Below are 15,187 nucleotides of genomic sequence, written 5' to 3'. Positions count from 1 at the left end.
CTGCCTTGTGAGTCTGCGGAAGACAACAGGCTAGTTGAGCACACCCTGACGCATACAGGGTGACCATACCCTGACCACTTCGCATACTACATAAAGTTTGGTGTTCTGCAAGGTTCTGTTTTAGGCCCACTGCTCTTTTCTTTATATATGCTACCTCTGGGTAAAATTATTTGTAAACATGGTATTAGCTTCCACTGTGATGCTGATGACACACAGTTTCAGCAAAGCCAGATGACAGACACCAGCTTAATAAAGCTGAGGAATGTATAACGGACATTAGACACTGGATGCTTATTAACTTCCTTTTACATAATTCTGACAAGACAGAAGTACTGGTACTAGGACCACATGCAGTTAGAAGTAAGCTTTCTGATTACATAATAACTCTGGATGACCTTTCTGTTTCATCATGTGCAGCAGTAAAAGACCTTGGTGTGATTATTGACTCTAGTCTTTCATTTGAAGCTCATGTAGATAATACTACTAGGCTAGCCTTCTTTTATCTCAGAAGTATTGCTAAGATAAGAACTATAATGTCATTACACGATGCAGAAAAATTAGTTCATGCTTTTGTTACCTCTAGGTTGGATTATTGTAATGCCTTACTATCTGGATGCTCCAGTAGGAGCATAAACAAGCTCCAGTTAGTTCATAATGCAGCAGCGAGAGTCCTTACTAGAACCAGAAGATATGACCACATCACCCCTATCTTATCCACACTGCATTGGCTCCCAGTCAAATTTCACATTGATTATAAAATACTACTATTGACCAATAAAGCACTGAATGGTCTCATCACAGTAGCTAATTTCTCGTCTTTTATGATCAGCTACTTCGATCAAAAGGTGCAGGCTATTTGTTGGTACTTCAAATATTGAAGGCTACAGCAGGGGGCAGATCTTTCTCATACAAAGCCCCACAGTTATGGAACAGCCTTCCAATTAGTGTTCGGGACTCAGACATAGTCTCAGTGTTTAAGTCTAGGCTGAAAATTTGTTTAGTCAAGCCTTTTGAATAGTTTTTCTCAGGTAAAGGAGCAGATCTTGAGGGTTATCGGGCATACCCCTTGTGTTGTGATGAACTGGGATGACTGGATGCTGCCGCCCTCCCACTTTCACACGTTCACTCAGGTTTGTTGACGGTGGATTTATATTTTTCTTTAAAGCTACTTTGTGACAATATCCATTGCTAAAAGAGCTATACAAAGAAAACTGAATTGAATTGAATACCCTGCAGCAGGCTTGGGGAGTAACGGAATACTTGTAATGGCATTAAGTAATCAGGATACAAAAAACTGGTAACTGTAATCCATGACAGTTATATCAAAAAACAAAGTAATCCAATTACAGGTGCATTTTGTAAAAAAAAAAAAAGGGAATACTGTAGACAATATAGGCAATATAGACAGCTGCTTGATTATAGTTCTGGTTCTCTCTTGGCAGTTGTGAGTCACATGAGTCACTTCCTGGTGCATGCGCAAATAACATGTTGAGGCATGTTGAAACGGCCCGCTGGAAAAAATGCATTACAGTCGTGGTAAAACAGGGGTATGTGTTGTCCACTTCAACATCTTCCTCTTATGTGTCACCTATCTTCTCCACAAGGACTTTGAGAAGAGCAGTGGTGTTAGAGTAGATTTAAGGTTGGCTGGGAACCTCTTTTACATCAGAAAGTCCCAGCGATCACCAAGCTGTCTAGACAGTAGGTCCTGGGGCTACAGTATGCTGATGACTGTGCTCTTGTGGCTCATTCTCCACAGGACCTTCAGTCTATCCTGGGTGCCTATGCACATCATATGATGTCCCTTCAGCGCGTCATCACAGGATGCCTGCAGCATATCTTGGGACTTGCCAAGCATCATACTGCCATACTTGCAAAGACCAACTGCAAAAGTATTGAGGTTATGTTCACCCAACACCAACTAGGCTGAGTAGGTCTTTCTATTCAGATGGCCCAAAATCGACTGCCCCACACAGTGCTTTATGTATAGTTACATCATGGCCTGAGAACCTGGTACTGCTCCTGGTAGCACACCCTCGATAGGACTTGCAGTGCCTTGCTCAAGGGTCTCCCCTCAGTCGTGGTATTGAGGGTGGAAGAGAGCGCTGGTCATTCACTCCCCCCACCTACAATCCCTGCCGGACCTGAGACTCGAACCCACAACCTTCAGGTTCACCTTCAAGTCCGACTCTCTAACCATTAGGCCATTATAACCAAATATGAATAGATTATTCAGATTGAACAGATAATGCATCCTAATTGAATACAAATTCAGACACGAACAGATTCATCTCACAGGATGAAACAAAAAAGGTTTTTACAAAGGCAGGATTTTTTACTTCAGTGTAGAACTTTAAACGTTCAGTTTGCCTAAGCTTGGGGGGAGAGGTGCCAGTTTTCAGCAAAATTTCCTCCCCAGCTACAAGTCAAATCTGCACAAATGACTTGCAACTAGCCCAACATATTCAGGCATTTCTGATTTGCATGTACACTATATGGCCAAAGGTTTGTGGACACCTGACCATCATACCCACATCTGCTTTTTTTAACATCCCTTTCCAGATTTAATCTTCCCTTTGCTGTTATAGTAACCTCCACTCTTCCAGTAGATTTTGGAGCGTGGCTGTGGGGATTTATCCATACAGCCATAAGAGCATTAGTGAGGTCAGGTGCTGATGTTGGTGTTCCAGTTCATTCCAAAGGTGTTCAGTGGGGTTGAGGTCAGGGCTCTGTGCAGGACACTCGAGTTCTTCCACTCCAACCTTCTCAAACCATGTTCTCAGGGAGCTCGCTATGTGCACAGGGGCATTGTCTTGCTGGAACGGGTTTAGGCTTCTTAGTTCCAGTGAAGCGAAATTGTAAAGCTACAGACATCTTATACAATTCTTTGCTTCGAACTTTGTGGCAACAGTTTGGGGAAGGCTCACATGTAGATGTCATGTTCAGGTTTCCACAAACTTTTGGCCATATAGTGTATACCTTTCGTGTTTTTGTATTTGTGTATTAGTATTTTAGTTAATGCTATGCTCTTACGGAGATGAAGTAAAACAATAAAGTAAAATAAACATACGATGGGTTGATTTTAAGGACGGTTCTCATTTCAAATAGCCGCAAAACCCTCCACATCTGGCCATGATGTCTCCACACCATTCTGCTATCTGAGTCCAAATCTTAAACATGGACTTCCTCACTGAACATGATGGTTTTTTTCTGACTGAATAGTCTGGTTATAATAATAATAATAATAATAATAATAATAATAATGATTGCCCACTTCAGACTGACCTTTAACTCCATCATTGTGTGATGAAAACACAATGCTAGTGAATAAAACCCTTTTTTCCTGCAGCTGCTTGCTAATTCAATTAGTTGTCCATGATGAGTTTTATAGATTTCAGTTTATTGTGTAGTGATATGTGCTCTATTTTTAGAAGCTGAAGCACCACAATTTTCGTATAAAACATTACTTTTTCTTGTCTGCATTACAGGCGGTGACCAAGTCACTTTTTCTGCCCCAAATATGGGCTTGGAATGTGCGCCATGACGTACCCAGACAGAGGGCGGAGTCACGGATCATTAGACCACGCCTTCTTTTCGAGGCGACGCTCCAATCTGCGTTGTAGAGCGCTTAGCTCGCGCGGAGAATTCATGGATAAGGTTCCACAAAGGGAGCGTAGATACCGGAAGTGTTTGTAATTTTATACTTATTTGAATTAGAAACGTGAATTTACAGGTACAGTTAAGGTGTCAGCTTGTTTCTACTGGCTAATGTTCACACACTTTGAGCCTTATCATGATATTTTTTAAATTTTGTTTTGCGTAAAATATCCCAATAGGAGTGTGATCTGTAACTTTTACACAGAACAGTGCCCTTACTAGTTTAGTGTACATGGATGTGTATTAGAACACAGCCGCCGTCTGGAGCCGCTGCAACAGGAAAAGGGGGCGGGGAGGAAGAGGGAACAAGGCCACGCCCATTTCGTCCACAGCAGCCGCGCGCGCCGTCTGGGAATAACGGTACAAGCCTGAAGAGTCGCGCGCGAGCCGTTAGGAATAACGGGCAAGTTCACGAGCGCGAACGTTAAAGCGGAAATCCTGCATATTAACGCCGTTTTTTTACTCTGAGGAGTGAAGATGGATGATTTGGGTACGTACTCCTTCTGATTTCTCATGTATGTATTTATTTATTTATTTGTTTTGCGCAGTCTGGTTGGCATCCAGAATGATGAGGAAGAAGGAGGGAGGAGTGAAGAGAGAGAGAGAGAGATTGAGAGAGAGAGAGAGAGAGAGTGAAGGAAATGAAAAACAATAATCAGATGTTTATGAATCCCGGTCGCGTCTCATTTCTCATTTCTATTCCATACAACCCGGACAGACGCGGTGCGCGCTCCCGTCCTGACCAGGCGCGCGCACGTCTGCTCTGGGACCCTAGAAAACTTTAGCAGACTTCACTTCCCTGCACACTATGTAGTGCACTAGATGGGATGTAAGGGAAGTTTTGTGCACTATATAGGGTGTAAAATTACTGGCTCACTATTCTATACACTACACATTTTCAAGCTCCATGATGGACGTGTCCCAATCCACGCTCCCTTTACCCTTTATAGACAGCATACATCTCACCATCATTATCAGCCCACTGTGGGCTCGTCCCAAACCACACACTTTATTCACTACATACCCCTCTATGGTACATTATAGAGACACTAGCTGTTGCAGGGCATTGTGGGATTTTTCTGTACTTGCTCTCAGAGATGTTTAAGTGCACTATGTAGTGAACAGGTTGTGGTAATGGACTTATGTTTGGACAAGATTTCCAGTGTATCCCAGTGCAAGTGCACTACGTAGGGTGTGAATCAGGGCACGCGTGTTGCCATATAGTGCCAATTTTGGGATTCAGCTCCCTACTCACTAAGTGCACGTATATAGTGCACTACACGTGAAGCCGTTTGGGTTTCAGCCCCTTACTCTTTCTGTAGCCCACTGGTTGTGGCTGCACTAATAATGGTATACACCCTATGTAGTGCCCTAAATCTACCGAAAGTGCACTGTGTATGGTATGTAGTAATAGTTTTTACATCCTCTGAAGTACATAATGTGTGAACTATCTGTGATTCAGCCTCCTACCCCCTGTAAAAGTGCACTAACAAGGGCCCCTCCACCCTACATAGTGCAATATTAGTGTTAGTGCACTAATATGTTAGTGCACATATGCTCTTTCATACTCTATGTAGTGCACTAAATATAAGGAAGAAGCTTTTATGTGTAATGCTTGAAGGTGCAGTAGGGAGTGATTTGGGACACAGCCTGTGTATGTGGTAATTACAGCTTGAGTTTGTGTGTGTGTGTGTGTGTGTCGGGAACAGGGAGGGCGGAGGGACACGCCACATCGCCTGTGCGCCCTTCTGAGGCAACCAACATGGCCAATCTCTCTCTCTCTCTCTCTCTCTCTCTCTCACACACACACACACACCCACCCACACACACTTACACACGTAATGCAGAGGTCGGGGTTTTACAGCCACATGGTGATGAGGTCACTTCAGAGTTTAAGAGTGGAAACATATTACTCTGTGTGTGTGTGTGTGTGTGTGTGTGCGCATGTATGTGTGTGTGTGTGAGTGTGTGTGTGTTGAGAGACACAGGAAGAATGCTTACTAAGCACGGTGAGTCCTGAACCACACACATCTGGATTAGATTGGGACTGAATCTGCTTTCTTTACTCTGGGTGTGTGTGAGTGTGTGTGTGTGTGTGTGTGTGTGTGTCACGCCAGCAGAGTGTACAGCTCTAAATATGGTCAAGTCCTACAGACAGGAATTTTAGCTCCTTATATGAGCACATTAGTGTGTGGTTTGTGTGTGTGTGTATGTGTGTGTGTGTGTGAATCATCACACGGCTTGATGCCAAACACACTTGAGTTAAACACTGATCACTGCCGTCTGTCGATGTTACACAACCTGACAAAACATCCAAACTGCATTGTCTAATCCAACACTGGCTCCCTATTCCCAATCTAGTGCACTAACAGTGGGAACAGAGTGAGTGATTGACAGTGATCCTCCATCTGTGGACGTGTCCTAATCCACACAAAATATTCACAACGTAGGGCACATAAACAATATCATCGGTCCACTGTGGGCGTATCCCAAACCATACAACCTGTTCACTATATAGGACACTTAGTCAATGTCATTGGTCCACTGTGGCCGTGTCCCAATCCACACACATTATTCACTGTATAGGCCACATAAACACCACCATCGGTCCACTGTGGGCGTATCCCAATCTACACACATTATTCACTATATAGGCCACATAAACACCACCATCGGTCCACTGTGGGCGTATCCCAAAACATACAACCTGTTCACTATATAGGACACATAGTCAACGTCATCGGTCCACTGTGGTTGTGTCCCAATCCACACACATTATTCACTATATAGGCCACATAAACGCCATCGTCAGCCATTTTGGGTGCATCCCAAACTACACACCATATTTACATAAACACCATCATCAGTCCACTGAGGATGTGTCCCAATCCATATGCCCTATTCACTGTACAGTGCTCATAGACACCATCAATCCACTGTGGGTGTGTCCCAATTCACTCACCATATTAACACCATCATCAATCCACTGGAGACGTGTCCCAAACCACACACCCTATTCACTATATAGGCCACATAAGCTCATAAACAGTCCATTTTGGACATGTCCTAATCCACCCTACTCACTATAACAGGGCACATGAGGCAGTTAGTGATTATCACCAACGTTGTACTGTTCTGAAGAGGAATGGCGTTGATCCTGTTGGGAGCCGAAAGAGTCGACTCTTACTGGTGATCTGAATCAAATGATTTGACTCAGTGAAAAGATCCAGAATTCCAGTCACTACGTCACTGAACTCTGCATTAGAGAAAGTTGTTTAGGAAGCGATTCCGCGCTATCAGGCATCCGGCATTCTTTTCCTTTTGCCTGCTGCTTTCAGTTTGATTCTCTTCCTGTGTGTGTGTGTGTGTGTGTGTGTTGTAGGAGAGCCTGACTCGTCTAACTACCCTCTCAGTCCCCGTATTGTCGTGTTTGGTATGTAACTGTCAACCTGTCAATCTTTCTCATTTTGTGTGTATATGTACGCTTATAGTAGCACTTTTTCTCAGCATTGCCTCTACTTCCATTTCTCTTTACCGTCTCCCAGCATGCTTTGCTTTGCTGATTGCATTTCTCGCAGAAACGTTGGAATAAACCAGTGGCGGCTCGTCTGTAGGAGCAAGTGGAGCAGAGCATTCGTTCAATTATGTCTTTTGAGTGATCAAAGATTTTAAAAAGTTTCTATTGGAGAGAGATGGGAAGATTGATTTGCATGTCTTTCTAGCATGCTCGCTGCCTCATCTCACTCCACAGAGTTATTATTGCACCTAGTGGTTTAGAAATTTAACTCCAATAAGCACTAATAGAGGCCCATTGGGGCGGGAATCACACTGCCCCATGCTCGCTCTGTGAGTGTTTTCAGTGGAGCAGCAAACAGGATGGATAATGACAGCAAAGCCAGATTTTTTTTTTATGCCAAATTGGCCTAGTTTAAAAATATTCCACGGCTTTAATTACATAAAATTTCCACAAACAAAGGCAAAGTGTAAGTGCAGACGCTGTGTCTATGACCTACAGATCCATTTCTGTTGTAAGATGTATTGAAGAGATTGGGAGAGGGAAAGGGGCATTATGGCATTGTTAATGTTCAGAAATGCGTGCGCACCACGGTGACCTTGTTTCCCCACGCAAAGGCTGAGAAAAAGAAGAAAGACGTCCGCCTTTTCCAATGCCTGAATTTTTTTCAGGGTTTCTTTGTGGTTTTCGAGACGTAGTTGCGCTGGAAATCTGGCAACCCTGGTTAATGATATTAACCTCCAAAACCGTTTCGGCTAAAACCTTGGACTAGACTGTACGCTGGATGGAAGTTAAGTCTGATGAGCTCTCAACTGCATTTTGTTTAAGATGTTATTTATGTGTCATGCAACACCAAAATCTACGGTCACGAGCCGCTACTTGGGAATAACACAGTATTTCTCATCATGTAATAATCATAATAATAATAATAATAATAATAATAATTGCTAGCGGTATTCCTAAACACACTCCGCTCTTCGTTTATTCTCATAAACACTATTCCACTATTTATGACTTTTTTTATGTTCAGTACATGTGTCAGTCATTTCCACTGGAAAGCCTCAGAGTCAGCTGGAATTGTTGGAAATTCCCTTCTCCTTTCCACCAGAGAGATTTTTTATAATCTCACTCTTTCTCACAAAGTATTATAATTTCTCATAACTTCTAATGATTTCTGTAATAGAAAAGAAGTTTCAGATTACACCTTGTTTCTGATGATGTTTTTCCCCTCAATATTTTACTTTCACATCCTTTAGTAATAGTTTCACTTTCATAAAATCATTTCTCCAGTAGAGGGCGGTGTTGCTCTTGGGAGTGTATAAATATATATTTCCCTTAAAAGCCTGGCTGGATGTGCATTCATTTATTTTTTTACTTCTTTTTTTTTCCTCGCAGTACCCAAGAGATCAACTAAAACAAATCTTTACTACTTAAAGTATAGAAATCTCTGTGTGTGTGTGTGTGTGTGTGTATGTGTGTGTGTAGATGCTCTCCTGGCCGATCTGGAAAGCTCTGCTTCTCCTCTCGCTCGGTGCCCTGTCCTATTGACCTCTGACCCTCCAGTGACCTCTGACCCCTCACCCACATGCAACCAAGACGCCGCTCAGAACCGGCCTCCTCCGCCTGCATACACACCTCAGCAGGTGGGCAACGAAAACACACACACTTACACACTTTCTGACTTTCTGACATTATTACACTGTATATGCGGAACATGCATTATTTATTCCGTTACTGTTTTATTATTTCATTATTTAAATACTATTTTCGTGTACAGTTTATTTTGTTTTCGTCTCTCTCATAGACAGTTTCAGCTGCCATGAAGTCCAACGGCTCTCAGAACCCAGACAAGCTTTACAGGTACATCAGCGTCCAAAACAGCATCTGATTATGAGTCAGGGAACGAAAGAAACCCACTTTAGTTTTAAATCTGAATTCAGATACTACAGATGGATATTTCCAGCTCAACTTACACCCAGAGTGTGTTCATAATGATCACATTGTGATAATTTAATTCCGAATTTCAGTCTGTGATTTTTCTCCGTGTGTCGTCCCTCAGCACGGTGTGTAAGCCTCGTTCTCCGCGCTCTCCTGACCCTCCTCCTGCGTTCTCGTCCTCATCGGTGTTGGGTGGAGGCCTGAGTGAACTGGACCACCTGCTGCAGGAGCTCAACGCCACGCAGTTCAACATCACCGGTGTGTGTGTGTGTGTGTGTGTGTGTTCTTCAAGTGTTTTATTCTTCATATACCACTGCAATTTGCCAATGATTACATTTTTTTTTATTAAAGAACAACATGCGCTTTTTATCTGTTTATAGTTACGTTTAACATTTTATCTGTGATTCAGGTTGGGGTTAAAGCTTTTCATCCCATGGAAGCAATTTTTTTAAAATAAAACTCTTAATTTATCTGCATTTATCACGTACTCAAACCTGAATAAACAGAATTTTAAGAATCATATTTATTTAATTATTTTCTTACTTACTTACTGTATTAAACAAAACCTCAGGAAGGCTAAATATTGTGATGTGTAGCGTGTATCATATCAGTCTCCAGTTTAATGATATTATATTTAAGCTTTAGCGCCTAACACTAGTTTGTGTATGTGTGTATGTGTGTGTGTGTGTGTGTGTGTGTCCTGTCTCACACTGATGGTCTCCTAGATGAGATTCTGGCTCAGTTCCCTACGACTAAGAAGGAAGACAAGGACAAGGAGAAATCAGGAAAGTCGGCTCCCTCCACTGGGTGTGTTCTCTCCTACAGTTTCTCAATTAAACATCTCAGAAGCGTGTACGTTCGTACGTCGGCCATCTTGTTTGTGATGTCACGCTGAGGGTGGAAAAGGAGTCAGTCAGCAGGTATGCGAGCAGATATTTCGGTTTCTAGCGCTGCTGCCTTGGCCATGGTACCCTCCGTTACCAGACTTCTTGTCAAGAGGTATGCAATGCCTTCCCACCCTGAGAGTGACATCACAAAGCAACATGGCCGACGTCTAAATATGGAGTGTAGCAAGAGTTCAAGAAATACTTCCGTTGAACTTTTTGTAGCATCATAGCACTTCACTCACCAGCTAGCATGCTACTAACTAGCAGAGTAAAATAATTACATCGGAAGTTCTATTGCAATGCCTTCTGGGTAGCTTAATAAGCAACATATCTGTAACTGCGTCGATTGTGTGTGTGTGTGTGTGTGTGTGTTTAGGTCAGTGAAACCCTCCGCCACTTCGGCCACTCTGGAACTGGACAAACTGATGGCATCTCTGTCAGATTTCCGTGTGCAGAGTGTGGTGCGTAGCTACGTGTCGTTATTGTATACGCTAACTGGTGCTAGTCAGAGCATCACATCACAGATACCAGTCGCTTCAAAAGAGCTAAACATCTTTATCACAATATATTAACAGTTACATTATTTTGTCATGTCTTGACTCCACCCATTCTCTATTATTAGCCGGCAGCTCAGGCCAATCCTGCACCTGTGCAGCAGCCAGTGTCCCCGCCCCCGGCGTCCTCCGGCGGCTCACTGGACAGTATGCTGGGCCTCCTCCAATCAGATCTGAGCAGGCAGGGAGTGTCCACTTCGTCCAAGGGAAACTGCTCCGCCTGCCAGAAACCGATTGTGGGACAGGTGAGGTTACGCTAATGCTAATGCTAATGGATAACTGCTTTATATAACCTTGTTTCAACACTCCTGTAAATCCAAAAAAAAAAAAAAAAAAAATTTAGCTCAAGTGGTTATAAATGATTATATATCAGCTTGCATATGGTGACTTCCATATTATATATTCCTGAATACAGACTTTAACCTGAAGTATTTCATTTTTATATAATTTTAATCAAGAGAGAGTTCATTTTATTAACATCCGGTTATTACCCATAATACCTCAGGGGTCTTGGGTACTAATACACCATACAATTTATAATACATTAATACACTAAAGTGTAGATTTGTGTAGATTGAGGAAAAAAAAGGGTATTTATTTATTGATGTAATATATATGAACGATAAGATTTGCTAAGCGTATGCTAATTCATCTCGAACTCCTCTGTTCCCACAATCCCTGTGAGCTGTAGGTGGTGACGGCACTGGGGCGGGTGTGGCACCCCGAACACTTTGTGTGCTCGGAGTGTGAATGTGAACTGGGGAACCGTAACTTCTTTGAGAAGGACGGGCGTCCGTACTGCGAGCCGGATTACTTCAGCCTGTACTCGCCTCACTGCGCACACTGCAATAAACCCATCCTCAATGTGAGCCTCTCATTTCTCTTTCCTCTTAAACATTCTCCCAAAAAAAAAAAAACTTTGACAGGTATTGATCGGCTTTGTTTCGTCTGTAGAAAATGGTCACAGCTCTCGATAAGAACTGGCATCCCGAGTGCTTCTGCTGTGTGAAGTGCAGCCGGACTTTCGGAGATGAAGGTGCGTATAAGACTCCGTCACGCTGACTTCAGAAACGTGTGTTCTGATTGGCTGAAAGCAGGAACATTAGCACTTTCATCACACCGATGATAAATTCTCAGATCTGTAGGGGTGGCTTAGTGGCTTAGACACCACCCTGTCCTTCAGTTGTGCATGTGATTTTGAGCTCTGGAGTGTTTTCTCTCAGGGTTTCATGACCGTGAGGGACAGCAGTACTGTCAGCAGTGTTTTCTGGCGCTGTTTGCGTCGCGTTGTGAAGGCTGCTCTCAGCCCATCGTGGAGAATTACATCTCCGCCCTCAACGCCCTGTGGCACCCGCAGTGCTTCGTCTGCAGGGTGAGCCGACTCATGCACATTATTCTAAACTACATCCAGTGCACTTACTCCTAAAACCTTCTTACACAAACTGTGTGATTTGTGGAATTCTAAATAAACCCCCTTTTTTAAATTGAAGTTTAGTTTTTGCATGTTGTGTTTGATGTGTTTAGCATATAATGTCATGCTATAATTAGCATAATACTTCTACAATATTTGCCCAGGAAAAAGAAGTCATTTTGTTTTTCTTCACCATTCCTTAAAGGGGAAAAAAATTAAAACCTTTCTGTGAAGACCTTTTATTTGATGTTGTAAGACAGCTTTTCCATTTACCAGGTAGCTTTTTGGTCAATTCCACATGTTCTATATGTTTATAAGGTAAAGAAAAACATCTTTGTAGGAAATTTATATAAAATTTTTATCTAAACATGTATTTTTTTACTGTTTAAGAATCTACATTTACAAACAATTACTGTTGCTTTATGTTTAGTAGATGAAAAGGTACTTCTATAATTAACATGTGAAAAGGGTGTTTTTGTAGTGAATTCTTTTATTTCAGAAGGTAAAATTTAATTTTTCTTTCATTTGAAATGATTAAAAAATTTACTTTTATACAAATAAAAGGTAAAAAAGTACTTTTGTAGTGGATTTTTTTTATTTTAAAAGGTACAAATGTATATTGGTAGTAGAATATTTCATTTAAAATCTAAAAATCTACTTTTGTATCAGATTATTTCATTTGAATAGGTAAAAATCTACTTTTGTAGTGGATTATTTCATTTAAAATGTAAAAATCTACTTTTGTAGTAGATGATTTAATTTGAAAAGAACCAAATCTAATTTGTAGTAAATGCTTTCATTTTCAATGCTTCAATTTTAAAGGATAAAAACGTACTTTTATATTTTTTATTTTAATAAACGTTTGTAGCGGATTCTTTAACGTTAAATGTTAAAACCTCAAGTTTGTAGTGTATTCTTTAATTTCACAAGGTACAAACGTTACATTTGTAATATATTCTGTAATTGTATAAGGCAAAATTTTACTTCATTTCTTTTGTTTTAAAGGGTAGAAATGTAGTTTTGTAGTGAATTCTATAATTTTAAGTTGTAAAAAATTTACTTTGGTAGAGTCAGTAATTTTCAAAGGGAAAAACATAATTTTGTAGTGGATTCTTTCACTTTAAACAGTAACAAGCACTTTCATTGTGAATTCAAAAGTTAGCGCATGTGTATGATGTTCTGTATGTTCACACCTTTGTTCATTTTTTAACCCAGGAGTGTTTCAGCCCTTTTGTGAACGGAAGCTTCTTCGAGCACGAGGGCCAGCCGCTGTGTGAGGCGCACTATCACCAGTCTCGCGGCAGCGTGTGTCAGGCGTGCCAGCAGCCCATCGTAGGACGCTGCGTCACCGCCATGGGTGCTAAGTTCCACCCGCAGCACCTAGTGTGTCAGTTCTGCCTTAAACCTCTGAGCAAAGGCTGCTTCAAGGAGCAGGACAACAAGCCCTACTGCCACCCGTGTTTCCTCAAGCTCTTCGGCTGAATTTAAAACGGGGATGTCCAGTACATTCACCATAGGAAGCTTTACAAAGTCAATATTATCTTGCATCTTTTATCCTTATTTAAAAATCAGTAATGTGCAAAAGAACAAAAACAAGTGCAATTTTATAGAGTCAAGTCATATCCAAAAAAAAAGCATTTTTATAAAATGAGGAAGTGCTCCAAACACATTTCAGTGATGCAGATATGCAACATGGATGACCCTGTTAGCTATGTTTACATGCACACAATAGCCCAATGGTATTCTTAGACAGAATGAAGAAACAAAGTTGAGCCTGACGCAGTGATATTTCTCAACAGTATATTCGGAACCCATGGAAGTTTGGTTAGCAATTGATGCTAAGTGGAATTATGTTGGGATTTTAGCCGGGCAGAGTCTTTTTTATAATAATTTACCAACACATCCGAGTAAAATGTTGCTATTTCCAACAGGTTCGTCCCATTTTCATTGTCATTGTGCCTTTACATTAATAGCTAATGGCTACATGTCAGCTAGCATTTCCGTTAAAATGTCAGTGAGGATGTCCATTCTGACTGGTTGCCTAGCGACTGTGTTTTTGTGTGTTTGATGTCCCGTGTCGTAAGCAGGAATGATTTATTTCCATTTTATCACAGTATAATGTTGGACTATTGATGTGCATGTAAATATAATTATAGAGGCTGAAGGATTAAACACACACACACACACAGCTATTATTTAATACAGTGAACATTCCTAACATGTAGCATGGCCTAAGCAAGTAAGCATGTGCCGATGTTAGATTTAGCCGTCATGCTAACTGCTAACCTTTACTACCTATTCAGACTCATTATTTAAATAACTACCTGGACGTGAAGCTTCTTGCGCAACATTTGTGACATTTATTTACCTGAAATCACTCATTACCTTCTTAGCTATGATTAAAAACACAAGAATACTGTGACCTTATAAGCTAACACTAGCTAGCTGTTAGTGAAAGCGGAAGCTGCAGGAGTAATTATAGTTAATTCCTAGTCTAAGGTTATCTAGCTTAATAAGTCTAGGTGTTTAAAATCGAAAAAGAAGTGAAGTGCCAAACACAACCAGCTAAAGCTAACTAATGCTTAGTCTTCCATCAAATTATGTTAACTAGTTCAGGTTTTTAAATACACTTGGTTTATTTTTAAGCACTGATTATCGGCACATGCCTACATGACGGCCATGTGAACAGCCAAAGCTTTCATTTCCTGACATATTAAAAAAATAAATAAATGAAGTAAACCCCTCATCACTTGCTGACAATCACCAGCTGTCTTATTTAGCTTTACAGAAAAAAAGAAGTGCTCATTTACATAAATGATTTCCAAAGATCCTTTTGTTCTTACTATTTGGATTAAATATAAACTTAATTTTGTTTCTTTAAAAAAAAAAAAAAATCAGAGAAACAAGAAATGATTTCAGTCTAATATATTTGCTTTATGCAGCTTATAGTCACTGCTATTGCATATGTGGTTATAGATTTTCATATTTTAAGTCTGTGTCTTTTTTTTAAAACGTGATGATATGATATACTGCCAAAGATTTATCTTAAAAGATGTTTACACCTTGTTGTTATGCAGTCTTCATATTCAGATAAGCTGTTTTTTTTTCTGTGTCTCCGCTGTGTTCCTGCCACACAATGAAGAAGACAATAAACACTTTTCTTTGTACTGGATGGTCTGTCAAATAATTTCATTATGTCTCAATAATCTGTTCCCAGTGTCACTGT

General features: G+C 40.9%; 1 protein-coding gene across 2 annotated transcripts; it reads left to right on the top strand.

Annotated features, from left to right (window-relative positions):
- The first annotated feature begins 3,652 nt into the window (after positions 1–3,652).
- On the top strand, positions 3,653–15,128 carry LOC113547516 (transforming growth factor beta-1-induced transcript 1 protein). Of its 2 annotated transcripts, XM_034309531.2 has the most exons (12): positions 3,653–4,147; positions 7,040–7,090; positions 8,657–8,814; positions 8,976–9,031; positions 9,231–9,367; positions 9,835–9,916; positions 10,373–10,457; positions 10,619–10,795; positions 11,242–11,415; positions 11,505–11,586; positions 11,774–11,922; positions 13,177–15,128. In XM_034309531.2, exons 1-12 carry the CDS (start codon positions 4,135–4,137, stop codon positions 13,441–13,443), a joined length of 1,431 nt encoding a protein of 476 aa, XP_034165422.1. In that variant the 5' UTR covers positions 3,653–4,134; the 3' UTR covers positions 13,444–15,128. The 2 variants fall into 2 exon arrangements, with proteins under 2 accessions (XP_034165422.1, XP_026803694.1); XM_026947893.3 differs by lacking the exon at positions 7,040–7,090 and having other exon boundaries at positions 3,656–4,147.
- The last annotated feature ends 59 nt before the right edge of the window (positions 15,129–15,187 follow it).

Source organism: Pangasianodon hypophthalmus, chromosome 12 (genome assembly GCF_027358585.1).
Source record: "Pangasianodon hypophthalmus isolate fPanHyp1 chromosome 12, fPanHyp1.pri, whole genome shotgun sequence".
NCBI classification, from domain to species: Eukaryota; Metazoa; Chordata; class Actinopteri; order Siluriformes; family Pangasiidae; genus Pangasianodon; species Pangasianodon hypophthalmus.
This window is presented reverse-complemented; position numbering and strand designations above follow the sequence as displayed.